Genomic DNA, 18,349 nt, shown 5'->3' with positions numbered 1-18,349 from the left:
GTTCTTTATAGTTCTTGGCTCAAAGTGGTTCATAAAATTAGACAATGCGTTGATAGGTATCTTGTTTTTGTTATCACTATAAGTCTTGCTTCTTTGGTTCCATCTTCACGTTCATAATCATCCCATGAATTCCTGATAGCCCCATTCATCGACAACAAAATCCCACCAGTCGCTGCAAGCCCCACTCATCGACAACAAAATCCCACTAGTCGATGCTAGGCCCGTTCAGTGAAAACAAAAACGACACTTTTTAAACGAACAAATGAAAGCCCAAATGAACAAATGGAGACCTCACCGATTAAAAGAAGATTAGAATGAGGGAATCACCTCCTTAATCATCCCACGAGTCCTTGGATGTCCCGTTTAGTGAAAAACAAAAGCCTGCCGGTCACTGTCCGCCTCGTTCAGTGAAAACGTAAGCAATAGTATTCAAACGAACAAATGAAACCCCAAACGAACAAATGGAGACCACAACAAGTGAAATAAGACTAGAATGAGGGAATCACCTCCTTAATCATCACACGATCCCTGAATGTCCCGTTCAGTGAAAAACAAAAGCCTGACAGTCACTGTTAGCCTCGTTCAGTGAAAACAGAAGCAATAGTATTCAAACGAACAAATGAAACCCCAAACGAACAAATGGAGATCACAACGAGTAAAATAAGACTAGAATGAGGGAATCACCTCCTTAATCATCACACGATCCTTGAATGTCCCGTTCAGTGAAAAACAAAAGCCTGACAGTCACTGTCAGGCTCGCTCAGTGAAAACAGAAGCAATAGTATTCAAACGAACAAATGAAACCCCAAACGAACAAATGGAGACCGCAACGAGTAAAATACGACTAGAATGAGGGATTCACCTCCTTAATCATCACACGAGCCCTGAATGTCCCGTTCAGTGAAAAACAAAAGCCTGACAGTCACTGTCAGCCTCGTTTAGTGAAAACAGAAGCAATAGTATTCAAACGAACAAATGAAACCCCAAACGAACAAATGGATACCGCTACGAGTAAAAGAAGACTAGAACGAGGGAATCACATCCTTAACCACCCCTCGAGTCTCTAATGACCCCGTTAAGTTAATACAAAAGCTTGACAGTCGATGCTAGCCTCGTTAAGTGAAAACAGAAGTTCGGGTAAAATTTACATCGAAACGTGGGTAAATTAGTAATTTTGATTATTTTATTAATTTTCTCTTTTGAGATAATTGTCATGTTCATACCTTTGGTTTGTTCAATTAAACAACTTTAGTACCATTTTTTGAATTTATTGCAACTAGATACTTTGATTAGTTTTGAATAGATAGACAAATCAAGAGAGACATTACATACATGATAGAAGATGAAAAACACCCATGAAATGTATAACATATTTTTTAGCCTTTTGTTCTTAATTGCCAATTTACTTCTAGTAGCTCAAGATCCGAGTTCATCTTAGCCATTTTTTTTGCATTTTCTTTATGTGCATTGATTTTTTTTTTCAAAAGTTCGGGTGTTATAACAGTTGCTCTTTAACACATTGATTCCAATCACACAACTTTGCACCTCTTAGTATAACATCAACTGAACTTGTAGATGAACGACGGTTGACGAATCACATGGGCAAAAACTTGAATAACATCAACTGAACTTGTAGATTAATTGTATTATGTAATGTCTCTCTTGGTTTGCCTATCTATCAAAAACTAATCAAAGTATTCAGTTGCAATAAATTCAAAAAGAATGTACCAAAGTTGCGTAATTGAACAAACCATAGGTATGAAAATAGCATTTAGCTCAAAAGAGAAAATAAACAAAATAATCGAAATTATTAATTTGCCCCTGATTTAACGGACAAAATAGATGGGGCTAGAATAAAATACTAAAATTGCAAGTTTTAGAAAAGTGAGGTAGCCATTTACAATTAATTAAAAAACAGTACTAAAGTTGCGTAAATGGACAAACCACATGTACTAAAATGACACTTAACTCTAATAAAAAAGATAATACATATTATAATTGCTTCCTACCCATATTCATGCTTTGGAAATGATTCATAACATCTTCAATCGCGACTCAAAAAAAGAACTCATATTCAATATAACAAATACACACATCATATATATGTATATATGTAAGATAAGGATCTTAAGAGAACCCTTTGTAAATTGAGAACTTTGAGAAACCTTTTTGGACCATTAAAAAAACCTCTAAAAAGATATTTAAAAACTTATAAAATAAAGATTTTTTTTTTAAAAAGTAAAAAAACCAAAATTCTTATATTTCTTTCTGGTTTCATAAAAAAAATCGTATTATACCTATACACATTTGTATAATTTTATTTAATCTCTAGTTACGTAATGTACGCATATGTGCCTTATTATTTTCCTTAAATTATACATGTGTATAAAAAACATGTGTGTATATATATGTACATCATCAACATCATCGTACTCAGTATATTCCACCAATAGCAAAGCTATGGAAGGGTCTGAGGAGGGTAAGATGTAAACATAGAGAGGTTGCTTTCGTATATATGTATAATTTAGCTAAACCGAGAACTTTTTTTATGAAACCGGGATAAGAATTTTGTTTTTTTTTTACCTTTTGTTTTTTTATGATATTTTTTATTTCTAGGTTTTTTATGGTCCAAAATGGTTCTCATGGTTCTCAATTTTCAAATAGTTCTCACATGATCCTGATCCTATATATATAGTTGTCACCCATTTAATTACGCAAAATCAAAGAAAGATTTGTTGTGAGGTCTGGATCAACTGAGATTCATCAAAGAAAGAGGCAGTCGACCGACTGTTGTTGTCAGCTAATTGAAGTGCGGCAGGTAAGGCGATGATTAAAGCCTTGAGGCAAACTGGCAAAGGCAATAGTCGTCTGGTTGATAGAAACATAATTTATTAGTCACTAAGGCGATAGATGTTGTTTTTGTTTTTTAATATAATTTTCACTTACGTATTATGTTTAAGAATGTTAATTGAGTTGGGTTTATTGGACAATTATATGAATTATTTGAACATTTTTTTAAATAATCTATATATGGGTCATTATTGGCCCATTTATAATGTTTGTTAGCAATTTTTAAACTTTTTTATATTTAAAAAAATTATTTTACTAAAACATTTTAAGTAAAATTTTTATAATTAATGAGTTTGAATATTTAGGCAAATAATCAATCGGCGACACTAACGTGGCTTAAAACTTGAAACCGGCAATGTAAACTTTATTAACCATTAGCCATGTCACAAAAATAAAAATAAAAAAATCAAAGACAACATTACATGGTACATTTTAGTTGCACGTATGTTATATTTGGGCACACAATCAATCACTTGGCACGTAGCATGCATGCAACAGGTGTGTGTACATACAACTATCCAGGTGTGCATAATTGGAATATACCCTATATGCAAGATGTACATTTATTAAGTCCAATTGTTCATAAGACATATTTGTAACTCGTCTTCTTCATGGTAAACAAACCAACAAGTGTTTTCTGACTATGACTTAAATAAAGTTTGTTTATTTATCGAGCTCAAACTTGACATAAGAAAAATCGTTTAGGCTTGTTGACGGTCCTAGGGAGGGGCGGAGAGGGTGGCCGTCCCTACCTAATCTGCTGATCATCTTAGTAAGGCCGAAATTTTTTTATATATACATATTTTATAAAAAGAAGTTATGTTTTCTTAATGTTTAAAATTAAACCCTCACCAAGTTCTTTGAATTCCATTTACATAAGAAAAAAATTGCACACCCAAATTAAAATCCAATTATTTTACTTAAGGCCCAATTTTTTATTAATTGTCCTTGTCTTTTGGTTTAAAATTTTTTAACGATTTTTGGTGACGATACTGCTCGTTGAGCCTTATAACGAGCCTAATCTATTTTTAAGTTTTAACTCTTGATGAGTTATGTGTATTAACGTCACACTGCATAGCTAGCTTGAGCCAAGCTTAGGCTCATTAAGGTTTTTTTTTTTTCAAAAAGTAAAGATAAATATAATTGGATATATAAATTACTCAATAAATAACAAACCACCCGAGCTCGAGTTTGAAAAAATGAATCACGAGCCGAGTCTGTTTGCACCCATAATCTGGCGTTTTCGATCGTAAATTTATGTAAACAGTGGTTTGGTTTGATTCATAGATAAAGTAGAAGTCAATGTGGAAGTGTGGGATTTCTTCATCACATGTTTTCTTTTTTGTGGCCTCGATAATGGGGTGCATCTCTGTGATCATGAACATGAATTATACGGATGCTCCTTCGGATACTGGTTAGTTTGTGTGAATCTGTGGTGATTTGTAGGCCTGTAAACGACCCGAACGAACATGAACATGAACAGTTACCCGAACAAATATTCGTGTTCATAGTCGTTCGTTTAAAAAGTGAACAAATATTTGTGTTCATATTCGTTCGTTTAAAAAGTGAACATGCATGTCCGTGTTCGTTTATGTTCGTTTACAAACAGTTCACGAACATATATGATCATATTTGAACAAATATAAATGAACATATATGAACAAACATAAATAAACTCGAAAAATCATAGATAAACACAAACGAACAAATAATATTTAATTAGACATATATTAGGTATCAGGGTGATATAAAAAAGTGAACGCGTCCGTGTTCGTTTATGTTCGTTTGTTTAAAATCTAAACGAACAGTTCACGAACATAAATGATCATATTTGAACAAACATAAATGAACATATATGAACAAACATAAACAAACACGAACAATCATAGATAAACACAAACGAACAAATAATATTTAATTAGACATATATTAGGTATCAGATGATATAATTTGTAAAATACAAATAATATTTAATGTTTTTTTTATAAATACATAAATATACATAAACGAACATCCACGAACATAACTGAAAGTACGAAATATGTGTTCATCTTCGTTCATTTAATTAAACAAATTTTCATGTTCGTTCATTTATTAAATGGACTAACTTTCCGCCAAACGGTTTACGAACAGACCACTAAAATTCGGTTCGTTTATAGGGCTAGTGATTTGTAATGACAAAACTGATGTTTTCATATGAAATGAAAGGTGGTAGATTTGCAAGCAGGGCAGTTAAGTTTGGGACAACTTATGTGGTGGAACCTAATGGGAAACACCAGGCAACCATTGTGTGGTTGCATGGTCTTGGTGATGATGGTTTAAGGTATGACTAGTTATGTTAGTTAATCTACTAAAGATATCCAACAAAAACTCACAAACTAGCTTGAAAAGGCTTGCTTGAAGCCGACTCGGTTGGGCTCATTTCCAAACCGAGCCAGCTTAAATTATTATTATTATTATTATAATATAGTTGTTTGTGTGTGTTGAATTTTTTGATTAGTCAACTCTTCACTTTCTAACATTAATAATTATACATTTTTAATATATGCTTTAGTTTTAGAGCAATGCAAATGTTTAATTGCTCCCCACTTGCTAATACTAAATCTTGATATGTTTAAATAGCTTGCGGCTCGAAATTAGCTCAAAAAAGTTTATAAAAAAACTAGCTAAAAATAAGCTCGTTTTCAAGCTCAGCTCGTTTACAAACCAATCCGAGCACGAGGGAACCCTGGCTCGGCCAGCTCGTGTGCGCCTTTGCTCTCGTTTTATTCATCTGTTTTCTCTTTGCAGCTGGTCTCAGGTGTTGGAGACTCTTCCTCTTCCAAATGTGAGCACAAGTTTATCGTCTAAGCCACTATTATATATCGTTTTCTTTATGAGCCGAGGTCCTTTTTAGATGGTACAACAAGAAACTATTATGACAAAACTGGTTTTATCCTACACTATCTGTTAATGCCATCAACAATCGGCCTAAATAGGTATGAATTCTTCGTAAAGTTTATTTGACGCCGTTTCTGGGCTTAATACATTGCAGATCAAATGGATATGTCCTACTTCTCCTGTTCAACGATTAACTATATTTCGCGGGATGTCTACAACTGCATGTAACTATATTATACCTATATATTATGTTCTTTATTAGCATATACTTTTACTACTTCATCTGCGCTAAATGAATGCAACGTTTTCTTCCTTGACGCAATTTTAATCCAAACGTTGTATTGTTTCTGTTTTTATTTCCATAACAAAATCATCAAAATTTAGTGTCATGAATGCTAGGGTTTGATGTCGTTGGCGTCTCGGAAGATGCAAGTCCGGATGTTCAAGGAATGGATGCTTCAGCAGCATATATTTTGAGCTTGCTCTCCACCGAGCCTCCAAACAGTAAATTTCCGTTATTTTTATCCTTAACCGGTCAAATGGTTAAGATAAAAAAAAATTAACTAAAAAAGAAACAGGTTGAACCACCTCTACTTATCCTGTTCACTATTTGTTTTTTTTTCTCTTTTTTTTTTTGACTTTTGCAGTCAAACTTGGTGTAGGTGGATTTAGTATGGGTGCAGCAGCTGCAATATACTCCGCAAGTTGCTTTGCGTGTCCAAAATTTGGAAATGGGACCGGTTGTCCTACTCATTTGGACGCGGTTGTTGCCCTTAGCGGTTGGCTTCCATGTGCCAGGTCAGAATAGGTTTCGGTTGAAACTTTTAGTTTTTAAAACTATATAGTTCTGACACTTTTTGTCAGATTTTAAGCAAAACGTTAGATGGTTAACGCGCTAGTTATGATTATATAGACAATATTATTATCATAATAATCGTCGTTTACTATGCTAGGGCTCTAAGCAACGAGGTTGAAGGTCGGGCCTCCTTACCTATATTGCTCTGTCATGGCAAAGGCAAGCAAAAGTTGAAGAATTATTTGGTCAATATTTTACATAACAAAAGAAACCAATCTTTGTTGTCATTAGTTTTAAAATTTTTTATGCAATATTATGGCAGGTGATGAGGTGGTTCGGTTTCACTACGGCGAGAAGTCGGCCAAGAAGCTAACTTCAGCTGGCTTTGAAAACTTGACCTTCAAGCCCTTTAACTCGTATGCAACTGACTTTCTTTATGTAACGTCTTTTTTAATTTTGTTTCGTGTCAGTTACATTATTCTTGACGGTGCAGGCTCGGTCATTATATAACTCCTGAAGAGATGGCTGAGGTCGCTTCATGGCTAACTTCAAAACTAGAGCTCGAGGGTAAGTCATAGTTCGGTTCATTCAACAAAACAACTAACACATGTAAATTATAGATACCGATGACTATACGGGGTTGCCTCAACCAACCAACCAACCAACCTATCAACCTTTGATGTATATTACGAGTGTTTTAACTTTTGATGGTTACATGGTACATTGCTACCTAGGACTAGATTTTAAGTCATGATATTGTATGTTGTGTGTGGTAATGTCATGTTTTATGTTTTTTGACCTTCCGTAATTTAGTTTTCAAGAGTCGAAAAACAAGACTGATCCTGCTATATATATACCAATTCGTAGCTTGGTTGTATAACAGGATCAATCTGGGGTATTTTAGTCACAGATGAAACGAGAAATGACTAAAATACCCATCACATGTCATGCACGGGAGATCTAATATATTAAGCATAACCAAATAGACAAACCTTGTAACACAACATATAACGATCGTATCAAAGTACATATACGATAAGTACAATACATGACTACCAAAAAACCTATACTCAAGAAAGAGAGGAACATGAGTGTGAGTGCGTGCATGCTTAATCGGTCATTGTACATTTGTACACACAACCATTGTTGCCTAAGATCATATAGAAACAAAACTATTACTCCGGGACCGCTTTAATGAAACCTACTTCAGTCTGTGACGTTTGTGATGTTTGTGAAAGGAAGACTTTTTGGTCGGCCTTTTCGCTTTCACTGCTCGAAGTTGACTCGGAATCATTCTCCTCATCTTCTGTAAAGTCATTGAAACAATCTTTCAAACTATATATATCCACTTGGTTTATATATGTCAAAAGTGAGTAGTATATATAGTATTTTGTCTAGTAATATCAAAAATACTTTATATTGTATATAACATTTTTTAATAAAATTTATATCAAATAACTAAAGTCCAACTTACAAGAGTTTATTTATTGTTGAATAATAAAGATACATACCATATGCATAGTACTCAGTCAACTGTTTGACAGTAGTTGCTTCAAGGCTATCTGGAAGCAGACAACTACATAGACTACCTGAAAAACAAACATTTCTTATTTGACTCGTGTAAGATAAATAAAAATGTATATATGAGCGCGAATATAGAGAGGCTAAGGGGTGTTTGGGCTACCTCTCAACTTTCACGGCGAAGTATAAAATCAGTTCATTTTTTTTCTTCTACGTTTTAGGCATTTGGATATCATTCAACAAATATTATGATATCTCTAGTACACAAATTTTTTTGAGACATCCCTCAATTTTTCTTCTAGATCCGTCATTGTAAACATTTTAACATATTTACAAATAAACTCGTTAAAATACTTACCAATCTTTGCCAATCGATTTATCCACCCAGGAATCGCTTTGCAATTGAGTCTATGAGAAATATCATCCGTGAAGTTATTGCAATTCTTGGAAATTAAGTGATATGTGTCCCCGTGGTATTCAGAAGCAATGCTCTTGATGAACTCCCTAAATTCAGAAGCCGACATGTCTGTATGACCTTATGAAATCGAACATCTGTAGATAAAACCCGGGCAACTTCTTGGCTCAACTTCAAAGACTCCACTAATCGAATAGTCATGGGCTCCAAACCCGTATTCCTTGCCATACACTACAACAAGCTTTTATTGATCATTTTTCACGTATCATAAAATATAACAGAAAACAACATCCACATGAAAACATATAAGTCGTCCAAACTAGAGGGGTTTATTCACCCGTCCAACTAAATTTTCTATTATTAAAATGATTGCGACTTTATTTAAGTTTTACCTTTCAAATAGTAGTAGTCGAAACTTAAAAGGGGGGGGGGGGATGCTATAGAAACACCATCACAGATGTACATGTCACATCACACGGGCCATATGATGTCAAACCAAACTCTGCAGACTAGGGTCTATCACAATATACGGTTGTATCATAGAGTGAAAAATGGTTATACTAGATGTATGACTTTGCGAATAGTAATCATTTGTTAGTCAAAACATTATGCGGGTGGTAAAATTGCCACTCACACAACCCATATGCCCATTTTGTTTATAGGGCCAGTGTGATCATTTTCTTCACGCCATAAGACTTGTATCATACATCAGTGGTGTCTGAATAGTATATTAATGGTGTTATTCAGCTATAAAAAATGTCTAATATAAAACACGCTCAAATTAAAAGCTATCATAAGAAACCCTATTTATCCATATGAATCATTTCAATAAACCTCAACAAGATTCAGATACATATAACATAATAAAAAATCAATACCAAAATTGTCATAATCAATTTAATTCTTTAAGGCATTTCACCAAATAATTGGTACAGATAATCTTCTAATAAATGCCATTTGACATATGAAAGATTGAGCCCAAATCTTGAATTTTAATTTCAAAATTGATAAGCTATACATATAATATAAATGTGAAATGAATTATAAATGAATTACCTTCAATACCAGTATGGAAAATACCAAATCCAAACCAAATGCTATAAGAATTGAAAGGTGTGAGATCATATACATTCAAAAACACCTCTTTATCCATGAATCCTTCATCAATTGTTGCACAATTTGATAATGATGATGATGTTGATAAGGTGCTGCCCTCCATTTAATATTAAAGATCAAACACAACTTATTATTCCTTTTTTGGTTAAATGAAGAACAAAAAAACCCTTTTATTGAAGGAATGGATTGTTCTTGGGTTGCATAATATTAGCATTTGCAGCAAACACATGTCGATCCTCTCTCCGGCCACCGGAGTTAAAAAGATTCAAAGCTGGAAGGAGGGTTAACCCAGACGTACTCCTGCATGGGTAACTTGGATCAACTTTTTTTATGGCTCATAAAATTAATACCAAAAATGAAAATGGTTGTTGATGTCATCATTATTCTTTTTTGAAGAGATAATATAATTTTTAATATAATTAGTTAATTATAAAATGTTAATTATTGTCTATACGAATTGGAATTTAGTTGATTTTTTTTAGTTCAGAGGAGGAAGATAGAACGAGGGACGCAAATTGCATGCATGTAAAGCACGTGAATGCAATTGTGACATCATAAAAGGGCATAAAAATGTTTTTCAATAGATTTTTAAAGCGAAACATGATGGAGGGATGCAAAGTGATACTGATCGACAACCACATGGACGCACACACTTCATATTCCAAAGAAAGGGCTGAAGTGGTTCCCGTCCCAAAACCACAAAGACGCAAATTGTAATTTACTCTAAAGCTAATTAAACTTCTTAGTCTATCACGTTTAACTAGCTCAACAACTTAAATACCAAACCCGCCTTTTTAACTACTTACAGGGGTGTTTTGGATTCCTTATTTTACCTCCGTATAACTTTTTCCCAAAAGTTAATAAGTCACAACATATGTTGTGGCTTATTGATATACTCCCTCAAAACATAAACCATCCCAAACAACTTATTAACTTTCAAAAGTTAATAAGTTATAAGTGTAGGTCCTGAAACCGCCGGATCCGACAACGAACGGCTTTGTTCTTGATAAACGTGTGAGACGGGTGCGATGAAATCAAACGACCGAACAAGTAATATAAAGAAAATATAATAATGAACGGCTCCGTAATCGGTTAAAAGGATTAATAGATTAAACGAACCGACCCACCCAAGGTGAGCTCCCCTTGGGTGGGTGAAAACACCATCCAAAACACACACACACACACAAATGAAAATACATATGACATATTTATAGCTAAAATCATTTCATCTAGAAGCTTTCTTCCCGTCGAAGCTAAACGCGTGCCTGAAGTCCTCGTTTCGTGTCCGGTTTTCTCGCCGATATATATTATTAACTTGACCGTAAATATATAATGGGTTTCGTAATTTGATATCGCAAGTCACAACTTTTTGGCCTTACAATAAGTCGGTGAATATAAGGTTTCCAACTTTTAACCATTTGCGTTCTTTTAACCCGTTTCAAGTTTCTTATTAGTTATCATAAAATGACTAAAATACCCCTGTTAGATTTTTCTAGGCGTGAGTAGAAAAAATCCCAAATAACTTTTGAATTTTTCAAAAAGTTATATAAGTTGGTGAGTATAACGTTTCCAACTTTTCACCATTCCTGTTCTTTTGACCCGTTTAAATTCAATTTCCAATTCCAATTTCAATTTCCTCGTCAGGTTTTCTATAATGACTAAAATACCCTTAGTCCCATTTTTCCTACGTGGCCAGACTCCTTGTGCCCTAAATTGAAAGACACACATATAAATCTTCCCTCTTTCTTTCTTTCTCCCTCCATAATAATATTATCATCAATCAAATGGGCAGCAGAGTTAACACCAACACCACCAGCAGCAGCAATGGCGTTGACAAAGGCGTTGACTTTGCAAACTATTTCTGCACCTACGCCTTTCTTTACCACCAGAAAGAGATGCTCTCTGACCGTGTTCGCATGGACGCTTATTTCAACTCTGTTTTCAACAACAAGCATCACTTCATTGGTAAAGTATGTATCTTTTTATAGTAATCTTTCGGCCCGTAAGACCCAAAGCTTCGTTTTTTTAGTAGGAACAGTTTTGCTATTTAAAAGAGGTTGCGTTTACCTGCCACTTTATTTGTTGTTATATTAATTGAATAGAATGCATTTGATTTTGATGAATTTAAAGGTTCTTTTTTTAAGTGTAGAATAGATAGTGGCTGAGCACGGGTCGGTTAATAGGTGAAACCGAAACCGAAGTTATCAGTTTTTTGATTTTTTGATATTTTTTATAATTAATCTTATGAAAAATAAAAGAATCCAATTACAATAGAGAGGCAGTTAAAATAAAATGAATAATGGGCCAGAATTAGGGGTGCAAACGAGCCGGGCCCGGCTCATTTAACTTACACAGAGCTTGAGTTTGGCTCGTTTCGATCTCTATTTCTAAAGCTCGAGCTCAGCTCGTGAGTAGTTTTTCAAGCTCGAGCTCGGCTCGTTTATTATTTCTTAACTAATATTTATATATTTATAACTATTTTCTTATATTTTTTTCTTAATTATAATTTAATATATATTATTTAGTTATTTTTTGATAAAACATTATATAGATTACTTCACAATTATTAAATATATATAAATAAATATTATAAAATTATATTAATGACAGGCTCGTTTAGGCTCACAAGCCGGCTCAATCTGGATAAGCTGAGCTTGGGCCTGGGCTCGTTTATTAAACGAGCTTACTTTTAGGCTCATTTAAGCTCAGCTTGAGCTTTTTTTTTTTTTTTTTGAAAGGGGGCAACAGAGGAAACTTTTTAGTTTTTGATTTATATTTTGAATTATGATTTTTGAACATTTCTTTTAGGGGTTTTTGATATCTCAACCCATTCTGACCCATTTCTAACCCATTATACATTTTACTTAAACCCATATTAACCTTCTCCACCCCTAATAATGGCTAGAATGTATTGGCTTTTAACTTTTAATTTATATGAGATTTATTTTTTTAAAAAGTATAACATAGATAGTCTTTTCTTTCTTTCTTTTTAGTCTAAATGCACTATACATATACACTCTAGACACATGCATATGTAAATGTGCAATTTTATTTTAGCATTTTTGGCAATGGTTAAAGAGAGTCATGAGAGATAGCCAGATACGGGTGTAGACAAGCCAAGCTGAGCTGGGGCTCGTTTAGGTCCTGGCTTGGCTTGTGAAAATTTAAAAGGGCTCGAACTCTGGCTCGGTTTGTTTCGAGTTTGTTTATTAAACGAGCCTTAATAAAAGCCCGGCTCTTTTTTTAATGAGTCTTAATAAAAGCGCAAGCCCCTAGTTTATTAATAAGCCTTAATAAGTGTTCAGGCATGGGCTTGAGCTCGTTTATTAACGAGCCTTAATAAGAGCTCGGGCTCAAGCTTTTTTAAACTCGGCCCGGCGCACGAGTGGCTCGGCTCATTTGCACCCATATTGAGAAATAAACAATTGTTTTTCAGCTTTACTATTTTTAGGGTCTTATACAAACATCACTCGGCATCATGCGTTTCATATGAAGTCAAATCAAGTATACACACCAAAGCATGTTGCGTCATACGAGCTATATGATAGGGCGAAATGGTCATATGACTTTGTCAATGGTCACATCAATTATATTTTGTTTGTTGGTAACATCATACGAGCTGTATGATTTGTCACTCATACAGCCCATATGACTATTTTTTTCATGTCATGTGATCCGTACGTGTTGCCCATTTTCTCCCTGTCATACGGCTCATATGACCATTTTCTTCATGTCATGCGACCAGTATGACACGTCACTGGTTTGTTTAGCTCTGCACATTTTTTTCTTGTTGAAGCGGTATGCACATGTTTTATGCAGTTCGCGTGGTTTTCAACCTCCAAGATTAAGCAATGGTGTTTATGATGCTAACTTTATTCTAGCTTTGATTTTTCAGAATAATATGTTTGATATAAGTGATATAACCTTCAAAATTCAAACCCGAATGGCGCGTTTAAATCTATGTTCGAGTCTTTGAAACTGGAACTAAATCGGTTATTATTCCATGGTGAAGACTGTGTTGGATGTAGGAACAGGTAGTGGCATTTTAGCAATTTGGTCAGCTCAAGCAGGGGCAAAGAAGGTATATGCAGTGGAGGCCACTAAAATGGCTGACCACGCGCGCGAGCTCGTTAAAGCAAATAACCTTCATGATGTCGTTGAAGTGATCGAGGGTTCGATTGAAGACATAACTTTGCCTGAAAAAGGTTAATTTCAAATAATATGATTTTTCTTTTTTTTAATAATATTGAATACTTATGAATTATGATTAATGAACAGTTGATGTTATAATATCCGAATGGATGGGATATTTTCTTCTGCGTGAATCCATGTTTGATTCGGTTATTTGTGCCCGTGATCGATGGCTGAAACCAACTGGAGTTATGTAAGTAATTTTACACATTTTCCATATTTTATAATCATCATCATCATCATCGTACTCAGTATATCCCACCAATAGCAAAACTATAGTAGGGTCTGAGGAGGGTAAGATGTAGACAGCCTTACCTCTACCCCATAAGGATAGAGAGGCTGCTTCCGGTGAGACCCCCGGCTCGATAGTAGTTTTGCATCAAGCCTTGGACATAAGGCACATAGCACTCAATCATCGGGACACCGGCTGATCGGTGCATGTACCCTTGTCTTTCGGCTATCAACGCCACTACATGATGCCTGATTAACCGTCCGTCACTTTTAACGTTATTTTCACGAGATTAGTAAAATAACGTCAAAATTAGTGCAATTTCACTTTTGCCCACCCGAGGGTTCACACATATATACATCATATGTGCGCACCGCAAGCAGGGCTATTCCATATTTTATAAATTGTTAGATATTGTCGTTAGGGTATGCATGGGCCCGTTTTGGGCTACAAACGAACCAAAAACCGAAAATTCGTTGAGTTTTTGAAAACTGTTCGGTTTCGGTTTAACCATTTGAGCTTGAATTTTTTGGTTATTTTGGTTGCGGTTCTGTTTTAATTTGCAGGTATCCAAGCCATGCTCGTATGTGGTTGGCACCGATTAGGTCTGGATTAGCAGATCATAAAATGAGTGATTATGAAGGAAGTATGGACGATTGGCGCAGTTTCATTACTGAAACCAAATCTGATTATGGCGTTGATATGAGTGTTTTAACAAAACCTTTTTCTGAAGAGCAAAAAAAGTACTACTTGCAGGTTGGAAACTGGAACCTTATTTTTTTTTTCTGTTTAATTAAATAATTTTTAAACAATTTTTTAAAATTATTTTGATGGTGTAGAATTCAGTGTGGAATAACCTTCATCCAAATCAAGTAGTTGGAACCGCTGCAGTTTTAAAGGAGATTGATTGTTTAACGGTTACCGTTGAAGACATCCTTAAAGTTGAAGCTAGCGTTTCGTCAACGATTATTAAAGAGGATATGAGGTTATGCGGTTTTGGTGGCTGGTTTGATGTTCATTTTAAAGTGAGTTTTTTTTTTTTTCATTCGTCTGCAACGATCAATAAACCGATGTTTATATAATTAATATTTATGATTATAGGGAAGAAAGGAGAATCCTGTTGAGTGTGAGGTTGAGTTGACCACGGCTCCCAGCGTAGACGACGGTACACATTGGGGTCAACAGGTTAGACATACACAAACTAGTTTAATTATTAATTTTTCCAGTCTTTAAAATTTAAAACAGAAATTTTTTTATTCATTTCTCATTGAATTTAGTTACAAATATTTAACCAAAAAAGCATATGCACAAACTAGTTTAATTATTATTATTTTTTTTATGTTTTTAACATACACATTTGTAACTAAAAATTACAGTAAAGAATTATGAATCACTGATAAAAAAAAAATAAATAATTTAGGTATTTTTTTTTTTGGTTTTGTGCAGGTCTTCCTTTTGCATCCTCCTGTTCGAGTGACCGAGGGGAATGAGATTCTTGTTGACTTTTCAATGACTCGGTCTGAAGAAAATCATCGGTTAATGAACGTTGATCTCAGCTATGAAATTAAGTTGTCGTCTGGTAAGACGCAGCCACCTGTCAGAAACAAGTTCTATATAGAATGAAGCCGAACAAAACGACTACAACATTTCGAAGGTTGGTTATGAGATTATACTTTAAAAGAGTGGATTGATTTATGATGAAACCAACATGAAAAATGTTATTTTTTTCATGTAAGTTATGTTGTATGGTATCGGGTAATTTTGTTTTCGATACTTTTGCCTGATGTAGAAGTCCGAGTTAGTTGTAAACCTTAAATGCCATATGAGGATATTTTTGTCTTTTCACCGCTAGAGCAAACCTGACCACTTTATGGAACTCAAAACTTAATTTTGTCGGTGGTACATTTTATGAGGGTATTTTTGTCTTTTCACCACTTATTGATGCCAGAGCACACCTGACCTCCGGTCTTGTCACAAAAGTTTATTATACCTTTACATACATATTTACATTTTTCTTGAACGGTAACTTTCCATTCAACAAAGCCGAACACTTTAACTACTTAACTAGCAAGAAGCTAGAAAGGCAGGCAAACAAACAAACAACACAATTACACCGTCAACGTTTTCCACCTATCCAAATCGATATCTAAACAATTAACTTTGTTTTTAATCCACAGAAAACTAAGAACTTTTACCTCTTCAAGAATGTTCTCGATCTACACTGTCTTGTTTAAAAATCCTTTTTTACGCGCCTTACATAAGCACCAACACGTGACGGACCTACATCAAGCCATTTAGTATATGTGAACAATGAACACACAGCTTGAAAAGTTGAAACGATAAATTGATCATAAGTCTTTTTTGTGGCCCAATTGAAAAGTCTATAAGCACTAGCCCAACAAATTTATTTTCAAATTTTTGAGAATTGTGTAGATTTAAATAATTGAAACTGAAAACTCATTCTTAACTAATAACCTTTTTGTACTTATAACTTATTCATGTAGTGTAGGTCTTGGTTCAAGAAAATGAATTAAAAGAGTAATGCTTAGGTTTAGCCGTTTTAACCTGGCAACACAGTGGAGTAGGTGTCTTGTAAAACTTGTTTCGTGTCTTTTTAACCTGTAAAAAGCATCTTACTGAAAAACCATATAATCTCATCAATACCCTATTATATGAGATCAGCTAAATTACAGTGGCATGAAGCAAAACCCTAAGAGACTACTAAATTTACAAACCAATGTGGCCTGGGTTGGTGGCAAAGTACGTAGCAGAGACAAATTATAAAAGAGAATAATGAAAGAAATTTATTTGTTTTTTTTTGTTTTGGGTTGGTGGCACAGTACGTAGCAGAGACAAAATTCTCTTAAACATCTAGAAGTCTTGGGTTCAACTCTCGCAAAATACAAAAAAATTTACCTTTTCAATAAAAGTTTATCTGTTTTTATAAACCCTGTTCTTTAGGATATTATAGAAAAGTAAAATGAAAGTCATTACGTTTATTGTGAATAAAAATTGGTTGTAACACATAAAATAAAATGAAGGACCATAAAAAAGAAATCTGGTGAATCTTGAACTTATATCAAATGAATATATGCAATTTTAAAATTAAATATGTTATAATAAAACTTAAATAGATAAAATATTAATATTAAATAGATAAAATGTTTTATTAATAAAACTTAGGTTACCTAAGATAATAGTTTAACAAAAATCACTAGCTTGATATAATTATAAAAATGCCTAACTGTCAACCAAATAATTATGGGTTTTATTCTCGTTTTAAGGCATAATAAGTTAAAGGCAGTTATTTAAAAAAGTAAATAAAAAAGGAAATTTGGGTGGCAAAAGGGATTGCTATTGCTGCTTTTGTCCCTCTCTGACTGGACAAAGATGTCCACGTGTCATTCCCACCTGACCCTCACTTTTCAAGTTTTTTAACTCACAAAAGGACACTTCTAAAAGGATAATTCAGATATTATTATTAAATAGAGAAGAAAAAACAATTTTTTAAATGATAATAATAATAAAAAATAACAAAATAACTATAAAAAAACAAAAAGTCTAAATCGTATTAATATAAAACTTGAGGGGGAGGGAGGTGGGGAGGGGGGGGGGGGGGGGAGGGAGTAACAATAATGGTATGGGTGCGTTTAACAACACCCTTAACGGTTCAATCAGGAATACTAAATAGGTCGTGTTTGAATAAACCTATTTATTAAACGGTCCTAATTGGCTTAACCCATTTAACAAACAATTCATGTTAATTAGCTAGCCTAAAACCCAAGGGAGGAAAGGGTACTCCAATTAACTTCTATCAATTTTGAACTACAATGCCATTTATACTTTTAACTACCCTAAAACACTTCAATCATAAAAAAACACTCTTCTCAACACACTAAAACCATTTTTCTTTTTTAAGAATTATAAAATTGATGAATGATTGGTTGATGGTTCACTTGCAAAATGAAACATCCATTACCCATTTTGGTTACTTATTACAGATTTACACTCCCCAAAGGGGTGCCTTCAATAGGTGGAGGTGCTTCTCCAATTGTTTAACAAGTACCCCAATAGCGCCTGTTCTCCCTAGACGTTTTTGTATCGTGTTCCAATCTTATCTTGGATTATGACAGGAATATTCATTTTGTTAAGGTTCTAGAGTCTCTGATCAAGTTATATTTTCAAGTTATTAGAGGTGAATTCACTGTTAGGGAGAGATGAGTGATCTTCTCAATTATCCCAAGTTCTACCAATAAGAGGTGACGACGTACCCACATGAGGGTACCATATATACCCGTGTAGCCCTACCTGCAAGCGCCCCTCCCTCTCTTAGGGATGGCAAACGAACTCC

General features: G+C 34.2%; 2 protein-coding genes and 1 pseudogene across 2 annotated transcripts; 2 read left to right on the top strand and 1 right to left on the bottom strand.

Annotated features, from left to right (window-relative positions):
• Positions 1-4,233: 4,233 nt before the first annotated feature.
• Positions 4,234-7,222, top strand: LOC143556197 (uncharacterized). The gene is made up of 9 exons (XM_077045591.1): positions 4,234-4,264; positions 5,059-5,173; positions 5,641-5,677; positions 5,885-5,954; positions 6,130-6,234; positions 6,378-6,528; positions 6,684-6,745; positions 6,849-6,942; positions 7,020-7,222. The coding sequence occupies exons 1-9, from the start codon at positions 4,234-4,236 to the stop codon at positions 7,102-7,104; spliced, it is 750 nt and encodes a 249-aa protein (XP_076901706.1). The 3' UTR covers positions 7,105-7,222.
• A 479-nt stretch (positions 7,223-7,701) lies between these two features.
• Positions 7,702-9,681, bottom strand: LOC143556226 (deSI-like protein At4g17486; annotated as a pseudogene).
• A 1,678-nt stretch (positions 9,682-11,359) lies between these two features.
• Positions 11,360-15,856, top strand: LOC143556196 (protein arginine N-methyltransferase PRMT10-like). Its single transcript, XM_077045590.1, has 7 exons — positions 11,360-11,548; positions 13,591-13,783; positions 13,857-13,962; positions 14,565-14,754; positions 14,838-15,023; positions 15,100-15,183; positions 15,445-15,856. The coding sequence occupies exons 1-7, from the start codon at positions 11,363-11,365 to the stop codon at positions 15,619-15,621; spliced, it is 1,122 nt and encodes a 373-aa protein (XP_076901705.1). The 5' UTR covers positions 11,360-11,362; the 3' UTR covers positions 15,622-15,856.
• The last annotated feature ends 2,493 nt before the right edge of the window (positions 15,857-18,349 follow it).

Source organism: Bidens hawaiensis, unplaced genomic scaffold, assembly GCF_021521415.1.
Source record: "Bidens hawaiensis isolate Kalapana, Puna unplaced genomic scaffold, B.hawaiensis_p1.1 tig00018484_1, whole genome shotgun sequence".
Taxonomy (NCBI): Eukaryota; Viridiplantae; Streptophyta; class Magnoliopsida; order Asterales; family Asteraceae; genus Bidens; species Bidens hawaiensis.
The sequence above is the reverse complement of the archived record's forward strand: the minus strand, read 5'-3'. Positions and strand labels throughout refer to the sequence as shown.